Source organism: Pelecanus crispus, chromosome 1, assembly GCF_030463565.1.
Source record: "Pelecanus crispus isolate bPelCri1 chromosome 1, bPelCri1.pri, whole genome shotgun sequence".
Classification (NCBI taxonomy): Eukaryota; Metazoa; Chordata; class Aves; order Pelecaniformes; family Pelecanidae; genus Pelecanus; species Pelecanus crispus.
The window spans coordinates 79,826,849-79,843,168 of NC_134643.1; the positions used below are offsets into that span (position 1 = coordinate 79,826,849).

The window sequence follows — 16,320 nt, forward strand, 5'->3', positions numbered from 1 at the left end:
TCACTGACGTACTGTTAAGGCTTTAAGACTTTAACAGTCTTTGGGGGAGGTGGTTTAACCCCTGCCAAGGGCTTGTCAGTGGGTACCATTGAGGATGGAGTCTCAGGGCACTGCAAGGGTTGTCCTCTCCCATATGTTGCAACAGCATGCCAAGGGGGCTAGCCATATCATGGCCATTTACGGCATTAAGTAGACATATGGCTAAAGCCTGAGCTAGCTTTGAAAATTTTTGTCCGTAGATGGTTTGTCTGAATTAATCAGGTTTCTAGCAGAAAAGGATTTTGATGCTTAGGAGTATCTGAAAACCCTCTTCCTTTTGTTTATTTTCTGTTTCATTTATGCCTAGAGTGTTTCCACAGGGTGCCGTGAAGTCAGTGTGGACATGTGCTTAAGGATAAATAAATAAGATATTGTATTTCAGCCTCGTAAAGATTGACCTGCTCCTGCTTTCCCTGAACTTTCAGAAGATCTCAAGAGGCTTTGCTGTGGCATGCGGTGTTAAAAACATCAGATCCTACTCCTGCAGACATTTTCATGGAATATAGGGATATGCTGGACTTTTGAAACCAGACATGTATTTGTTTACTAGTTAAATAATTTGAGTAATTAGTTATTTGTTAGTTAAAGACATAACCCAAAGGGATAGATGATATCATTTACATAACTACCCTAATTGAAGTGGGTGTTTAGATTTTAAGTCGAATTTGACCTCATTTCTTCATGGGACCTGAGGTGGTCACACAGGGACAGGTTTTCAAAAGAGCTCCAGGCCAGATTTGCAAATGTTCAGAAAATCCAGCTGGGGCTATGTTTTTATAAGGTCCGAGCTCTCACTTTTGCATCTAAATAGCAACCTGAGTGCAGAGAAGTACATCTAGCATCCAACATGCGAGACTTAAATGACATACAGCTCTTTAGCAGTGTAGTGAGTTTTATCTGGATACCAATGTTGGGCTTGTGGATTGGATTGAATTCAGTTCCTGAATGTGAGGGTTGTTTGTGAGAATTGTTTTGCATGTGAGTTCTGCTTGCTCTCTGAGATTGCTTTGTAGGTTTTAGTGTAGAAGAAACATGAAATGCAGAGCTAAACTGTCAAGTTCCTACCTGCTTTTTCACTGAAACTGCATGAAACTTCAGCTGTTGTGGGTCTCCTGCCTGGAAGATCATGAACCTTTCAATGAAAGCTGGCCAGGTTTCATGCCTGCAACAAAATCCACAGAATATCATCCCGCTTCAGATTTCTCTCTAAATATTTTGTCATGGCTCTTTTTTCCGACCATACACAGGACAGGGATGATTTGCCTCTGAACATGTCAGCCAAGTCACGTGATCGTTTTTTGGCTCAGGCCCATGGATGGGCAGAGAACACGAGGAGTTCTCCCATGTCTGCAATGCCAGGCACCAGTGAAGCCCTGGCACAGCAGGAGAACAACTCGAGCATTTTTAAAAGGGTTAGATATAGGATGGAAAGCATCCTCTTTTTGTCAAATCTCAATTTCCATTCTTACATATTTATGCAACTGAGCCATCTAAAACCACAACAGATTATCTTTCAGCACAGAGAGGTGCTGGTTGAAGTCTTGGTATCGTTGACCCTGTTTTCTCTATTCCTACTTAGGCATTATTGACAGGCTCTGTGCTCACATTAAAATATTTTGCTATTAATGACTTCCCCTTTTCCATGCAGTGCACAGCTAATATGATTTGCCCCTTACACAGATCCTTTTCTTATTCTTTTTAATACAGGCAATTATTGAAAACAGAACTGGGATCCTTTTTCACTGAGTATCTACAGGTAGGCATGTGTTTTCTTTCATTTAAATCAGATTTTGTTATATGCTACTGAGCAAAATCCTTTCACCCACTCTAAATGCTGATATGGAGCCCCTTGAAGCCATTCAGAGATGTCCACTGACTTCTCTGTGTTCTGTCATTCATGGACTAATGAGATTTGGGGTTTTTTTTTATATGTGTGTGTGTATATATATATATATATATATATATATATATATATATATATGTGTATAGTTAGATAGTGAAAGCCCAAGCCGTGGAATATGTTTGTGCAGTCACTGTGTTTCTGTATGACATTGCTGTCTTTCAGTAGACTTCAGACATTCTCTTTTAACTTAAAATTTAAGTTCCTGAGTAAACCAGATAAGTTCATGGTAGTATAGTTAATAGGAAAGACATTTAGTAGTAACTACATGCTGTCTGTTGAAGCAGTATTCTTTCTGCTTCTCCAAGACAGGGTACATGCTTTGTGGGTCAGACATTTGAAGTTTGAGGAGCACTTTGTACCACACGGAATACATGCTGTATCCTGAAAGCAGTATGTGATTATATCATCATCTGACAAGTGTCCCAAGTGATTTAAGCAAGATGGACACTGGAGGAGTCCTTTGACAATTGATCATTAAAATAAAAGACCCCCTTTATTGTCAAAAGTTAAGAATGAACAAAATGTGAAATATGATGGCTGTAGGGAAGTACAGAATTGAGTAAAGGTAGTCTGTATTTTGTTTACAGAATCAGCTGCTCACAAAAGGCATGGTGATCCTAAGGGACAAGATCCGGTTTTATGAAGGTAACTTGGATTTTAGCATGGCTGCCTACGTCCGTCACAGGAGTTAGCAAACGCATTCTGGAGGCTGTGTGATGCTTTCCACTATCTTCCCGAGACTATGGATTAGTTTGTATCGATTCATTCCTGCAGTCTGTTGTTGTGTCCTGCCGTGGTGTTCCCATTGGCTTTTCAACAAGGGGAGCTGATTGCCTAGAGCAGCAGCATGGGAGTAAAGGAAGGATTACCTCCAGCATGGACACTTCCTTCTCCTTCAATTATAGTCTGCTCAATGTTAAGGAAAAGTGGAAAAATAGAGTGAGATATCCTAAAAACCAAAAAAGTAAGCACTGAGATCCCAGTTAGTTGAGTGTCTGGCTAAGTCCAAAATAATGCTGTAGGTTGTTTAAGAGTTATTCTGGATTCATGCTTACATAAATGAGGTCAGACACTGTCTCTTTTTTTACAGTCAAAGCTCCATTTGTCTGTCTGCACCTTCTGGAGGTGTCACCTTATGGAAGTAAACATCAAGGATAACCTCCACCCAATGTGTCATTTTACAGTCACCCTCATTTTGTGTCCTATGCTATTGTGCTGCATTTAGATGTGCTGCTAAATATGCCGTTTTGACCTAGATACAGGCATACAAGTTGCACCAGGGGAGGTTTAGATTGGATATTAGGAAAAATTTCTTCACAGAAATGGCTGTCAAGCACTGGAATAGGCTGCCCAGGGAAGTGGTTGAGTCACCATCCCTGGAGGTATTTAAATGACATGTAGATGTGGCACTTAGGGACATGGTTTAGGGGAATAGGCAGTGTTTGTGGTTGGACTTGATGATCTTAAAGGTTTTTTCCAACCTAAATGACTCTAATTCTATATGTCATCAGAGGGTGAAATGATTTCAGAATATCTTCAAGAATTATTGGCCAAGTAAACAGTCTGAAGATCTTTGGAGAGTCTTGAGGCAATTTTAAAGAAATGCGTCTTTCTTTTTCCAAAGCTGCAGTCATAATACCACTTAGTCTAAATATACTGTTTAAGCAGTAGCCTGGAGACAACCGTTTCCATTAATTTCAGCTATCTATAAATCCTAAATGTGACCTTTCATTACTGACAGTACAGTTGATCAGATTAAGATGGTGCTATGGGACCCAGCTTTTCTCATGAAGACAATAGCCCTGAACGCTGCAGAAAGAGAACAATTTCACATTTAAAAAAAAAAACAGAACAAAAATGTACCCAAACTTTTCTAAGCTGAACACAGAATTCCTCAGTTATATAAAATAACAGCTTGGAGAGCACAAGGGGAGCTGTAAGGATCTCAAGGCCTTCATAGCTGCTTTGTAAATCACAAAGGAAGTTGGGTTTTAAGTGTCAAATCATCAAATTAGATGCAGAGACTTACCAAAGTCCAACCCCTTTTTCTTCTGGTTTTACTAGCTTGAAAATCAAAAATACTATCTCTGATGTTTGAGATCAAAGCTGAGATGAAAAATTGAAATGTGCGACCACTAAGTGGCTTTCAAATGTAGGAGCATATTTAGCAAATACAAAATTTCCGCATGCTGTTAAGTTTATTGTGGTTTTGAATTTGGCGTATCACTTTGTGGTTTCCCCTTAAAATATGGTCAGAAATGCTGGTAAGGTGAGGATTAAATCCGTCATGTTTTTTTCCAAGTCTGTCCTCAGAAATGTCAGCTCACTAAAACCAGCAAGTTACAGGAGGGTAGCTGTAATTTAGGAATCTCATTCAGAGGCAGAGGTCTTTCTGACAGACAGCTTTCTGTTAGCTTGCTTGGGGAGCTGCTGATGGATGTAAGTTTCCAAGTCTGGAATTTGGGTTTCCTGGCAGCAGAGGCAGCAGCACCCCAGAGTCCATCCTGTAGTCAGTGTCCCCATGGCTCCCAAAACACCCGAGACAAGGATGGGAGCATGGAAATCTTCGGAGCTCCCATTCTGAGCAGGGCTTCATTCCTGGGTCTGCAGCAGCAGTGTTCCTGCCCTCAAATCTCAGGTTGTCCCTCATCCCATGGTTTGAGTTTCCCTGTCCAGTTGGTGTTGAAGTTTTCAAAAGAAAAAAAAGATCACTTCAGAGAACACTTTGGAGGGGTTTTGTCCTGCTGGAGGTTTTGAAAATTTTAGCTTTTGTTTTGAAACTATGATTTTTTTTATTCTTACATTTCTTTCAGGAGTTTCAATTAACTTTTAGAAGCACTGTGAAAAGTACTACATGCATTTTTATGTCATACAAAATTGACTATATTGTGCTTCATTAAAACAACATTTAGAATAATGCAGCTTCCTGGAATCTGGCAAATGCTTATGGTAAATGTAGGGATCTTTGCCTGACAGTAAAACAAACATATTCTTGAAAGGACATGGAAGTCACATTCCTCCGTGTGAAAGGTGCTCATCATCAACAAACCGTAGGAGTTCTTCCACAGCCCCCAGTAAAAGGCCTGCCTGGCGAAAGGCAGTAGACTTTGCAGCCTTTCTGAGCTGCTGTACAGAAATGCATCACTTCACAAAACAAGCTGCCCACAAGATGAAAGGGATGTGTGACAGAAAAGGCATGTTTATCTCAACAGGGTGATTTGACTTCATGCAATTCTAGCAGCAAGATTTGAAAAGGACCAATATTCAGCACCCACATCTGGAGCCAGATTTGTAAGGGCTTAGTTTCCACTTAACCTCAACTTGTGGGCAACTAATTTACTTAACTCTTTTTAAAACTCTGCCCTCAAGGCATAGAGCGGTTGGGCTTCTCCTTCATGGTCGGATTTATAGCTTTGAAACACTTCAGTGTTTCAGACACTAGTATATAGAGGTTATAATGCAACGGTATTTTTTATTATGAGTATTATTATTGTTACTGCTACAGCTGCTAGGAATTTTGGACTTGGTTCCCTGCTGTGTTTCACTAGAACTAATGCAAGACAAATTTTGTAAAAATTGAAACTGAAAAGACCCTTTTCAGTCTTGTGCATGAGTGTGTAGATCAGGGGAACTCCTGCCTGGTGGTGCGGAAACGAAGACCTTGGCATGGTTCACAAGCCAGCAGCTGCAGTATAGCATGGTGATCCACATCTATCACTGAAAGCACTTAAAGTCATCAACCCAAGAGTAATTCAGGAGTTGCAGATGGGCCAGAGCTGGTGCTATTTGTCACGTGCTTAAAAATGCAGGGAGATCAAGTATCCCATAATAAAGATTGGCACTTGCTAACCTGGAGTGTAGATGCTTTCATGCAGAGTTCTTTGTGATGTGTGTGTAATTCTGGGCAAAATGTTCCCTGGCTGAGGCCCTAAGTAATGCTGTAATACAAAAATTAAGAATAGTATGTGATTCTGACACCAATAGTAATATTGATTAATTGCTATTGAATTTGCTTCCCAATAAGTCATATTATCTTGTCTGAATGCCTCATAATCATTGATGTATTTATCTCCATAATACTTGCTGGTGGAGGTGCAGTGGCATTGCTCTCCTATCACAGTTCGGTTAGGGGTAGAGGGATGCTAAAGAGCTTGCCCAAGGTCACACAGGCCATTTTAGGGAACACGGATTTGAAGCCAGCATCCAGCTATTGAGCCAGACTTCCTCTCCCATAGATAGTGGCTCCTGCATTTGCCTCTGTGTTTTACAAAATGTTCTGTGAGGAGCTCTGTGTCCAACTTGGTTGTGGGACCTGGCCAGAGCTTCTCCTGTCTCCACTGTGGAGGCTTCCAGGTGGCTGCAGCTGGGGAGGGAATAGAGAGGGAGGTGGCCTTGCTGCGAGGACCATGGGGACCTCATGTCATAGCAGGTTTTGACTGCATCCTTTGAAAGTTACAGTAAAAAGTAGAGCCGCAACACCATTCTCTTTTTCCATAGAGCTTGTGTGAGATTTTTTATGTAAGTGGAGATACAGGGAAGCTAGGGATCAGTCTGAGGGGATGCTTTGTAGAGGGTCTCCGTGGAGCACAGTTTGCTCTGCTGGCTTACAGCTTAGGGGGCAGAGGGGAGCATGGTGGGGGAGAAATATTCCTGCAGAGAAATCACAGAATCATAGAATCAAAGCATTCTGTGATTCTATGATTTCTCTGCAGGAATATTTCCACATTTAACCTGCTGTGTCCTCCTCCTACTGCTCTCCTCCACAGTCTCGTCCAGTAGGTACTACTGCAAGAAGAGGAGGAGGTAACCTGAGCTATTATTCTTTATTCTTCACAGGTTTTTTCTGAGTAAGTTTTAACCTCAGAGTCTCTGAGTTTGCTAAGAACATTAGATGTGTCATCTGAAAAGACACAAATACTGAATGATCCGATACAGTGAAAGGAATACTAATTCCATACTGGTAATAGTAGCTGTTACATGATTCATCTTTGTGTATAATAGCAGATCCACATTGTTTCCTCTGTGTTTTAGTCTTTGCAGTTAGCCAATTCCAACCTAAATGGTTCACTAGTTTGTTTTGTGTTTTTGCAGGGCAGAAACTACTGGATACCTTAGCTGAAACCTGGGATTTTTTCTTCAGTGATGTCCTGCCCATGCTTCAGGCTATTTTCTATCCTGTGCAGGTGAAAAATTACTCTATTACTATAGAATCTTGCAAAACTGGAAAAAGCAACTTTACTGGTTCATCAACAGATTGATGCAATCCTTAACTCGCTCTCCTTGGGCCAGCCTCCCAGTGCAGCTGTTCTGTATAGTCATGCCATGCAAACAAGTTACTTATGCAAACAGCGGTTTGAAGTGCTTGGGTGAACAAGATGAAGGGGAACTTTGAAAACAGGAGTGGAGTGCAGGGAGGATAGTTAGTCCTTCTGTCAACTTACATTAAAAGTCAAAAAGGGTTATGAATGATAAATTGAAATATGCACACATCGAAATAAGTGGAGCTATGTTGACTTAAATATATACATTTCCTTCTCTGCAATGTGAATTCGTCTCTGAAGTATCTCCACTTTTGAAAAGGAATTGTATTTACGAGGTCCAATTCTGTGCTACTATAAATGAACAGCAGTAGTCCGTGAAGTTAGACCAGTTTACATGAGCACGGAATTTGACTCCAGTAATTTTAAATCCACAATAGGTACTTAGAATCAAAGAATCATAGAATCGTTTAGGTTGGAAAAGACCTTTAAGATCATCCAGTCCAACCATTAACCTAACTACTTGATCTGTTTTGGATGAGGCTCACTCTTCTAACTTAGTGACGGCCACAGGGTGTTGTTTATCGCTTAAGTCCCAAGGAAATCTGTACTAGATAGGAATAAGTGACCTTCTGGAATTGCTCTTAGATGCCTACAGATTTTAGCTGGAGTTTGGTGCCTAAGCATATTTGGGGAAACTTTGGAAACTTTCCCCCATTTTTCCAAGTGGACTTCAATGCCTAAAATGATTGCCCAAATGTTATCGGTATTACCATTTGCATCTGCAGTTAATTACAGGCATGAAATCTGAATTAGTGAAAAGCTGCAACTTCACACAGAATTTGATTCTGAAAGAAGAGCTCTAAAAACATACAGGGCTACTTCACCCATTGACTTGCGTCTTACCAGTAGAAACTTTAGAATGATAGACATAATATGGTATTAAAAACCTATTAGAACACAATGGGAGATTTTTTCTAAGTGCCACAGGCATCCCAAATCCAAGGCATTTGGGAACCTAGAGATATAGGTAGGCTCTCAACCTGATTTTCCTTGCTGACGACTAAATTAGAACTCACTCAGATGTTTTTGAAAATTGCACCAAATAGCCCTTTCACTGTTTTGTTCCTGAGACCTTTGAAAATAATTTAGCAACACAAGTCTCCTCACCATTCAGGTGGAAATAATTGCTTGAATTTTCAAAGGAGCCTGGAGGGGGTAAGAACCCCAAGTCCCATGTAATTTCAAATAGATCTAGGTGCCTGATGTTCTAAAGATACTTTCAAAACCACAGCTGGTGTTTACGTGCTCTTGTAAATTGTATTCGTTGCAACTGAAGCAGATTTGGCCTTCTTTACTTCAGTACAAATAATTAACAAAGTGAAAACAAATGGGTGAGGTGGCGTTAGGCTTTTTTATTCTAAACTAAGGGAAGTCAATATCAGCTGAATACCAGCTCTTCCAGGAGGGTTAGTATTTGGCTGGCAGCATTGAGAACTGCATGCAAGAATATGTATGTACAGCCATATATATCAGAAGAAAAAGCCCTGGTGCTGGGAACAGTTTTACAGCTCCTCATCAGATATAAGGCAGGTGGTGTTGATCTCTGCAGGTAGAGTTAGCGTTGTATTCTTCAGATGAGATTTTTTTTTTTTTCAATGAAAAGTGATGCTTGAACTGCAAAAAGATGTCTTTGAAAATGCAGTATGAAACTTCAGCTCTGCTTCTACCTTATAGTGAAGTCTCCTAAACTGTAGAGAAAAGGAGAATCCACAGGTGGACTGTGTCAAGAATCCTACCATAATTTGAAGACACCATAATTCCTAGCCATTATTCAAAATCTTATGTAATAATGAAAATTAAACCCTTTTTTCAACCCTGCTTTTTTTTTTAAACATGATACATTTAATTACTGTTAAAGTACAAAATATTTATACATATTCTGTGCTCAAGTACAATCCTCCACCCCAACCCCTCATCGTCTTCATACACAGTCAGATTCAGCCATTGTCTGCAGTGTTCATTACTGCCAAATCAAATTCACTGTGCAGATTTATAGGCTGTTGTGGGTTCTTTGTTATGTTTCCTCTGCTTTTCATTCAGGTTTACTATTCTTGTAATCCCTCAGAAGTGGAAGAATGAATTTTGACAGGGGATTTTGAAACTCATTTTCACAGTGCTCATAATCCATCTTGTTTTGTTTCTGTTTCTAAGGGGAAGGAGCCCTCCGTTCGGCAGCTGGCTCTTCTGCACTTTAGGAATATAATTACCCTCAACATTAAATTGGAAGATGCATTATCACGTTCCAGAGCCAGAGTTCCACCTTCTATTATTCAGATGCTGTTAATACTCCAGGTAAATTGGTTCCTTTTCTCAGGCTGTTTTCTTTATCTGTCTTTCTGTACTGCATTGCTGAAGTCTTCTTAAGCAGTCTGTCATTTTGCTCCTTCATTGAAAACTTCTTACCCAGAATGCCAGTGCTTCTGTGCAATTAAATGTGATCCTAATATCTAAAAGTAGCGACTGTAGAGGTTCAGATTTCATGCCTTAAGATCCAGAGGGTCTGAGAGTAAAGATTCATTTTGAAACTGTGGGCCTTGAAATACGAAGTTTTGCAAGCAGACCAGTGTATGTGGTAATAACATGACTTCCATGAAATGCTGTGTGTTGCTGCATTAGCAGTTCTGCATAATGAAGCTTCACACCTGGAGTAGGCAATGAAGTGAATATGTGATTTATGGTTGAATCGTGGTCATATTTGGTTATGGGAACTAAGTTCTATCAAAGCTGTTGATACGAAAACATTAAGACCAGATGGATACTGGTATTAGCCTTCAGTGTTAGACTATTTTTTTGAGTAGTAGTGAGGAGAAACAAAAAGAGGAAATTCCAGGCAAAAGGCAGGTTTGAGATTCCCCCCCCCCCCCCCCACACACACACACACACACACACTTAATTAAAGAAAAGCATGGGCTTGTGTTGAGGAGAAGGGGGGTAAGGCAGAAGGGAGGGAGAGAGCCAGGAGTGGATTCTCAGGGGGTGAGGAAGTTGAGATTTTCCTGGCTGGTGGGTTTTTTTTTAATAAACAAATAGATTTACAGCAAATGAAAGGATATAGTGTCTCACACCTAAAATGATTCTTTTCATCACCGTAAGTGTTAGTTCTGTGTCTGAAATTGTTTTAAAGAGTAGGATAATCTAAAGGCCAGTGATGAAAATGGAGCAAAGAGTAAGATTCTCTCTGCTGGGTCAAGAAATTGTATTTTACCCCTGCTATCACAGTGTACGTTGTTGGGGTGTATAATGGCATGTTTAACCTAATTTTATCAGAAAAAGGTACTTAATGTGATAGGACTGCCTGCTCGTCCCTTGTCTCCCTTCTCCCTAACCTGCAACTTGCCAAATGCTCCTTGAAACTGCTGGCTGATTGTGACACAATGGCAGCAATATCAGAGATACTAAGATTCCTAGGAGTTTCATGAAAATTAGCGTCTGCAGAGAGGAGAGGAGCCTCAGGGAAAACTGGAGCATGGGCTTAACTGCATAATGAGACATCAAAGAATTCATGTAATTGAACTGTGAACCCAGCTGTGTTAATAGACACCAGAGACTCCACATGAGAGAGTGCCATCACGAAAACCTTAATCACAGGAAGATTGTCTATCAGGCCTTACTTCCTCTTAGATGCAAAGTAAACTGTCCATTCTAAACCAGGCTTCAGCAGTGTCATTGCTAACAGATCTGCTAGCTTTTTTGTGGTTTCTTCTTCAGAGAGTCTGTGCTGGCTATGGGCAAGATTCAGCTTCAAATGAATTCAGTGGTGAGCTGGGAACTGAATAACATCCTGATTTAGAAAGTTTATAGGAGGTGATATGGAGTCACTTGCCAGGATTAGCGCTACAAGGAACAGTTTCTTTGCAAATCTGCTTTCTTCAACAACCAGAGGTGTTAACAAGGTGGATGTCTGTTTAGGGTAAAAGGCCAAATCCATTCTCATTGTAAAACTGTTGATGGAAATCAATAACGAAGTGAGAGGGAGTTTGCCCCTGGGTGTTTGTTTCTGCATATGTTACCTACAGTTTTGTGGTGGGGATGGTGAAGGTCCTTTCTCGGCAATAGCTCTGCCAAACTTGTGGTTTAAAACCTAATGGAAATTGCAGGAAAAGGTCAGATGAGGACCTGGGAACGAGCTGTTTACATGCTTAGCAGTGTTAGTCAATAATTGGATTTCAGAGCAGAGGCTTTTTCCCAAACTCAAATGTCACGTTAAACAAAACCAAATTTTATGTATTTATGGCATAGTAATGGAATTTCCTTGACTTAGATTAACTCAACATGTGAATAGGGCTGGAAGAAAGATAACAATTCAGCTTTTCAAAGAGCACATGGTGGGCTTGTGTGCGTGGATTTCCCAGGCTGAGAGGTGATGTCTTGGTGTGGACATTTGTCTAATCCCTATTTCTGTATACCATGGATATCTCTTCCATAATGAACTCAGTGACACTGGAGCGGACTCCCATGGCTAGAAATTGAGTCTAGTGGTGTCGATTTGGGACCAAGTGTTGAACCTGGCGCTGAATTTCCCCGTTTCTGTCCTTGACAGCCTTGCGCAGCTGCATTACATAATTAAGGAGTGGGTCATGTTCTTCAAGACAGCAGCTGTAATGTCAGCCGAAGGTCACAGGTTCCAAAGGCCCATACTGACATGCACCAGTCTGTCTTGTTAGACTGGATTAAAGCAGCAGAGATTTGGTAACTACTGCAGGGTGCATCTGATATTGCTCGTGTTTTAGCTTGTCATGATGTAGGGGAAGAGCTCTGTCAGTTTGTCAGGAGAAGACTCTTTCTTTATGGAGGGGAAGGGAGGTTTTTTAAAGAGGAAATGGAAGCTGCAGCAATCCTTGGGCTTTATTCAGGAGGTGGGTGCTGATTCGGCAAAGCTCAGTAAGCACACGTTTTACCTGAGCGTGGGTTGGCTTCATTGGCTTCAGCATGTGAGCAATTTCATTGACCTCTGTGAAGTTACTGACCTATTGCAAGTTGTACACATTCCTTGCTTGCTCAGCTGGCTGTGCTCTGGCAAGGAGAATAAAACAGCCCCTGCCAAAGACCTCCTGAATAAAAGGGACTGAAATGAAGTTGAGCCCCTTCATTGTTTGGGTGGTTGATTTTCCTTCTTTGCATCAAATCTTTCATCCTGTCCACAGTAAACTATTTGCTGGAAGTATGCCTGCCAGCCATGCATTTAGTACCGTAGCATATGATACAGCACCCACAGCAGTCCTCTGGCATACAGTGACATGATAGAGGATATATATTGGGACAGAAGGGATCACCAACCTGACACCTCACAATTTGCCCAGGGAGCCAGACGCCTCCATTTCTTTGCATCTAAGACAGCAAAGATATTTTTTAAAAAAGGGGGTGGGGGGCAGGAAAATCTCATACCTTCTCTGTGCGGTCCCTCTTTGAAGGAAAGAAGAACCGCCATTTCTGGGATTAAGCTGTTACAGGTATTGTAATAGCAGGTTGTATATCTGAAGCTTTGTTGTAAGATACCCCTCATTTAAAGGATCAGATATTACTCCTCAGGTTAATTTGGGTTCTCCAAATCCAGTACAGCCACATCTGCATCTCACCAATGCTATAACCTGGACTAATTACAAGCCAGTAATCTATCGAGGAAAGCAGCAGTCCCCCGGAACTGGGGGAAGGAGTGATATTCCCATGCTGTTGAAGTCAGTGGGAGATTTACCATGGCATGGAAGAAGGGCTTTATACCACTCAAACTTTCTGTTGCTGGCATAGCCTGACCCAGTTACAAAGCACAAACGGAAATGTTAATCCTTTGTGGCCACTTACAGGTAACATAAGCTAAAGTGCCTCCAGGATGCTCCTGTTTAACTTTTAGGGCCTTCAAGAGCAGAGTCATGACTGAGGAAGTAAAAGAAGAACTAAAACTGCTTTTGAGCACAGAGAGATGCGCAGGAGCTCACGTAACTACACTGAGTTGTCAGTCTTGCCTCGATGACCTTTCTCTTTGGGTGGAATTAGGAAGCTGGAGGGAGAGGGATAAACAGAAGGAGGCATTAGAAAAGAATTTTCTCCCTTATGCTCTGTGAACCAAAGAGAGCAAAACTACCACTGGAGGATAAGCAATCTGACTTACTTCCCAAAACATGTTGTCAAAGAAGACTTTGCCACTGAAATTGGAACATCTTATCTCCAGGTATCTCTCCTGAGGTCTGAGAAAGTTGGAAGAGGAGAATTAAAGAGTGTTTATCTGCATCTTTTGGTTAACATCAGGATTATTTGAGTTCACAGAATCTCTCTGGGTGACCCGAGGTATTTAAAAACCCTAGAAAAGCATAGCACAATATCTCTTGTGCTGAGGGATGAGGCCTCACTAAACATAAGCTCTGAAGAGAAAAATAAAACCTGTGGTTTCCTTTTTGGCTTCTCTGAGCTTCATTTGAACTCCCTTGCCTGTTGTCTTTCTCTGTAAAGGAAGACAAAATAAATACAGAAAACTGCCCGGTGGGACCTATTTGTTATCTCTGGAAAGTTCCTAAATGTAGGTTCAGCTCCTTGCACTTTAAAGGGGTGGAAAAGCACATTGCAAGAGCTGAAAGCAAGTGTAAAGAGTGCTGATTTTTCCATCTTGGCAGCCACACCGCAAACCGAAGACAGCATAGCAGTTAAAAACAAAAATACCTTTTGCTATCAGTAAACTGCAGGGTCCTGCCTGTGGAATAACAGATTTGCTGTAACTCTGCAATGTGTGTCGACAGGGGTCAATTCTTTATGGCCATAGGGTTTTGAATTTGGTGGTTGCTTTTGAGAGGTTGTTTTACTAAGTCTCTTAGACCTGAAGCACAGGTTGAACAAAGTGGTGTGGGCATGAGGTTTCAATATGCTTTTAATTTCTCTACCTTTTTCCAAATTCCTGGTTTATAAGAAACAAAAAATAGAAACCCATAAATAAATGTATTGTAGACCCTATTTAAATATAAATCATCATCATCAAAAACCTGTTGCTTCCCATGGGTTGTGCATAAATGTATTTTCTTCCTTCCTGGTGAAAGGGTGGCTTGTCTGTGTTGTTTGCATCAGCCCCATAAGCCTGTAAGGAGTCAGGTAAGAAATCTTACAGCCAGGACACTGCCTGACACAGAGGGAAGAGTTCTTCATTGCTTTGTATTGACACAGGTGAAACTGAGAATCTGGCCCTTGAGATTTATACCTCAGAGTATTTTGTAGAAACAAAGCTTGCTTCTAAGCAATATCCTCTGTCTTACTCTGTCTTATTTATTGTCTCTATCAGCAAGTGCAGTTTGCAGTAACTAAATTGACACAGGTTTGTTATCCTGGTATTAATTCCTACTGCCATGATTTTTAACAAGGCATAGCATTCATTTGTTGTAGGAAAAAGATCCCTTCAAAAGCAAATCTTGACCTTTTTGCTAGCAAGGAGTACTTGTCATATTTGATTTTTAATTTCTTTATATAGGTTTATTATTGTGCTAGTTTTCTGATGCTGGGAATAATTTCTGCATGGAAGCAGCAAAAATGCTAGAATTATTTCATCTACATCTTGGGGTATTGCTGCAAGCGGGTTGGGATGTGCTGTGTCAATGAGAATGAGACAAGAAGCTGGGAACTGACTGGAAAGTTCAAAAAAACGGCAGCAGCAGTAGCCTGAGTGCAACACGGGAACCAGAAAGGTCTAAATGTACGTTACAGTGGTGCTGATGTGGTATGCTTTGGTTGGCCGATGGTGCCAGGTGGGAGTGCTAAATATGCTATTTGTACTAACCAAAGTACCGCCTTTGCTTGCTTGCGTGTCAGTCGAGCAATTCCACTGCCATAGCTGGGGACCTTGGTGTAAGTGGTAAGGACGTGAGTCAATGACAGTCGGTGGCTGTCCATTTTTCATTTACAAGCTGTAGGCTTATAGTTAAGGAGGGAAACCACATCAGAGCCATTTTCCCTCTATCATGTTTTTAGCTCCGTTTCCTGGCGCTTAACTTCACGGCTCACCACAAGTATGTTTTCTCTAGGGGCAGAGATAGGGGGAGCGAGCGTGGCTGCTCTTAATCATTCTGTAAGCCTGACTGACAGGGGGCTTTTTCAGTAGTAGCTTCAACACAGCCAGCGTTTCTGCACCACAGACCTTGAAAGAGCTGTGGTCTTGTGGACCCTCTTTGTAACTAAGGCCAATGGAAGCCCATTGCCATATGAAAAGAACAGATTTTGTTTTGAAATCGAGTATTCTCCAAAACTAGGTCTCAACAGATTTGACAATGCTACATGTTGCCACTTCTGTAACCTTAAGCAGCGGAAAAACAGGAAAGCAACAGAAAATGTTGTAGTTGTTTTGCTTTGTTGTATCTGAACTTGTCTCATGAACACCATGGCGTAGTAATTCAAATGAGCATCTTGTCCTTCCTCTTAACAGAAAGGCAGTGTTCAAGGGAACATGACCCCAACCTTGTCCATACCAATTAAACACAATTGTTTTAGAAGGCGATTTGCGTTGTGCGAACTCCCTCATAATGCATTTTAAGAGTACCTCACATTAAGTAAAATGTCGCTTCTGTGAAGGATACCAGTTGGTTAACCCAAGGTATGGCTTCAGATGGAGTTGGTCAAACACCGCAGCAGTTGAGTTGCCTGGACTGCCCTGAGTTAGGCTGTTACCATCCAGTTGGGTGCTCAGCAGTTACTGCCCATTTGCTGTCTTGCGCTGTGGTAGGTGAGAAGTGCTTACGCATCCTCCTGCAAATTACCCAACACTTGCCTTGGGGCTAGAGTGGGCGTGCATGGGGTTACGGTGTAGCTGCTGCCTACAGCACCCGAGACTACCTGAGCCCACAATAATTTACTTATGCAACCTAAGTGTGAGTTGCTTCAGCTCAAGTCAGTTAGATACATGTTTAACCTCAACTAAACCAGGTTGTCCTTACTAAAATACATGTCTGTCTCCTGGAGTTTGCCTCCGTTAATGAAACAGGCCTGTTAAAACCAGTAGAAGTTCATTGATAGGCAAATCCTTAATCCTTAACAAAAATAGAGTTAAATCAGCAAAATCATTCTTAACTTGAATTAGAATGTCCCTGC

General features: G+C 41.2%; 1 protein-coding gene across 1 annotated transcript in view; it reads left to right on the plus strand.

Annotated features, from left to right (window-relative positions):
• Positions 1-16,320, plus strand: part of PRR5 (proline rich 5) — a 53,648-nt gene that overhangs the window by 15,624 nt on the left and 21,704 nt on the right. Inside the window, exons 3-6 of the mRNA XM_075716158.1 lie at positions 1,747-1,795; positions 2,530-2,587; positions 7,034-7,125; positions 9,415-9,555. Of these exons, the coding sequence (XP_075572273.1) occupies positions 1,747-1,795; positions 2,530-2,587; positions 7,034-7,125; positions 9,415-9,555 (340 nt within the window). The remainder of the gene's footprint in view (positions 1-1,746; positions 1,796-2,529; positions 2,588-7,033; positions 7,126-9,414; positions 9,556-16,320) is intronic.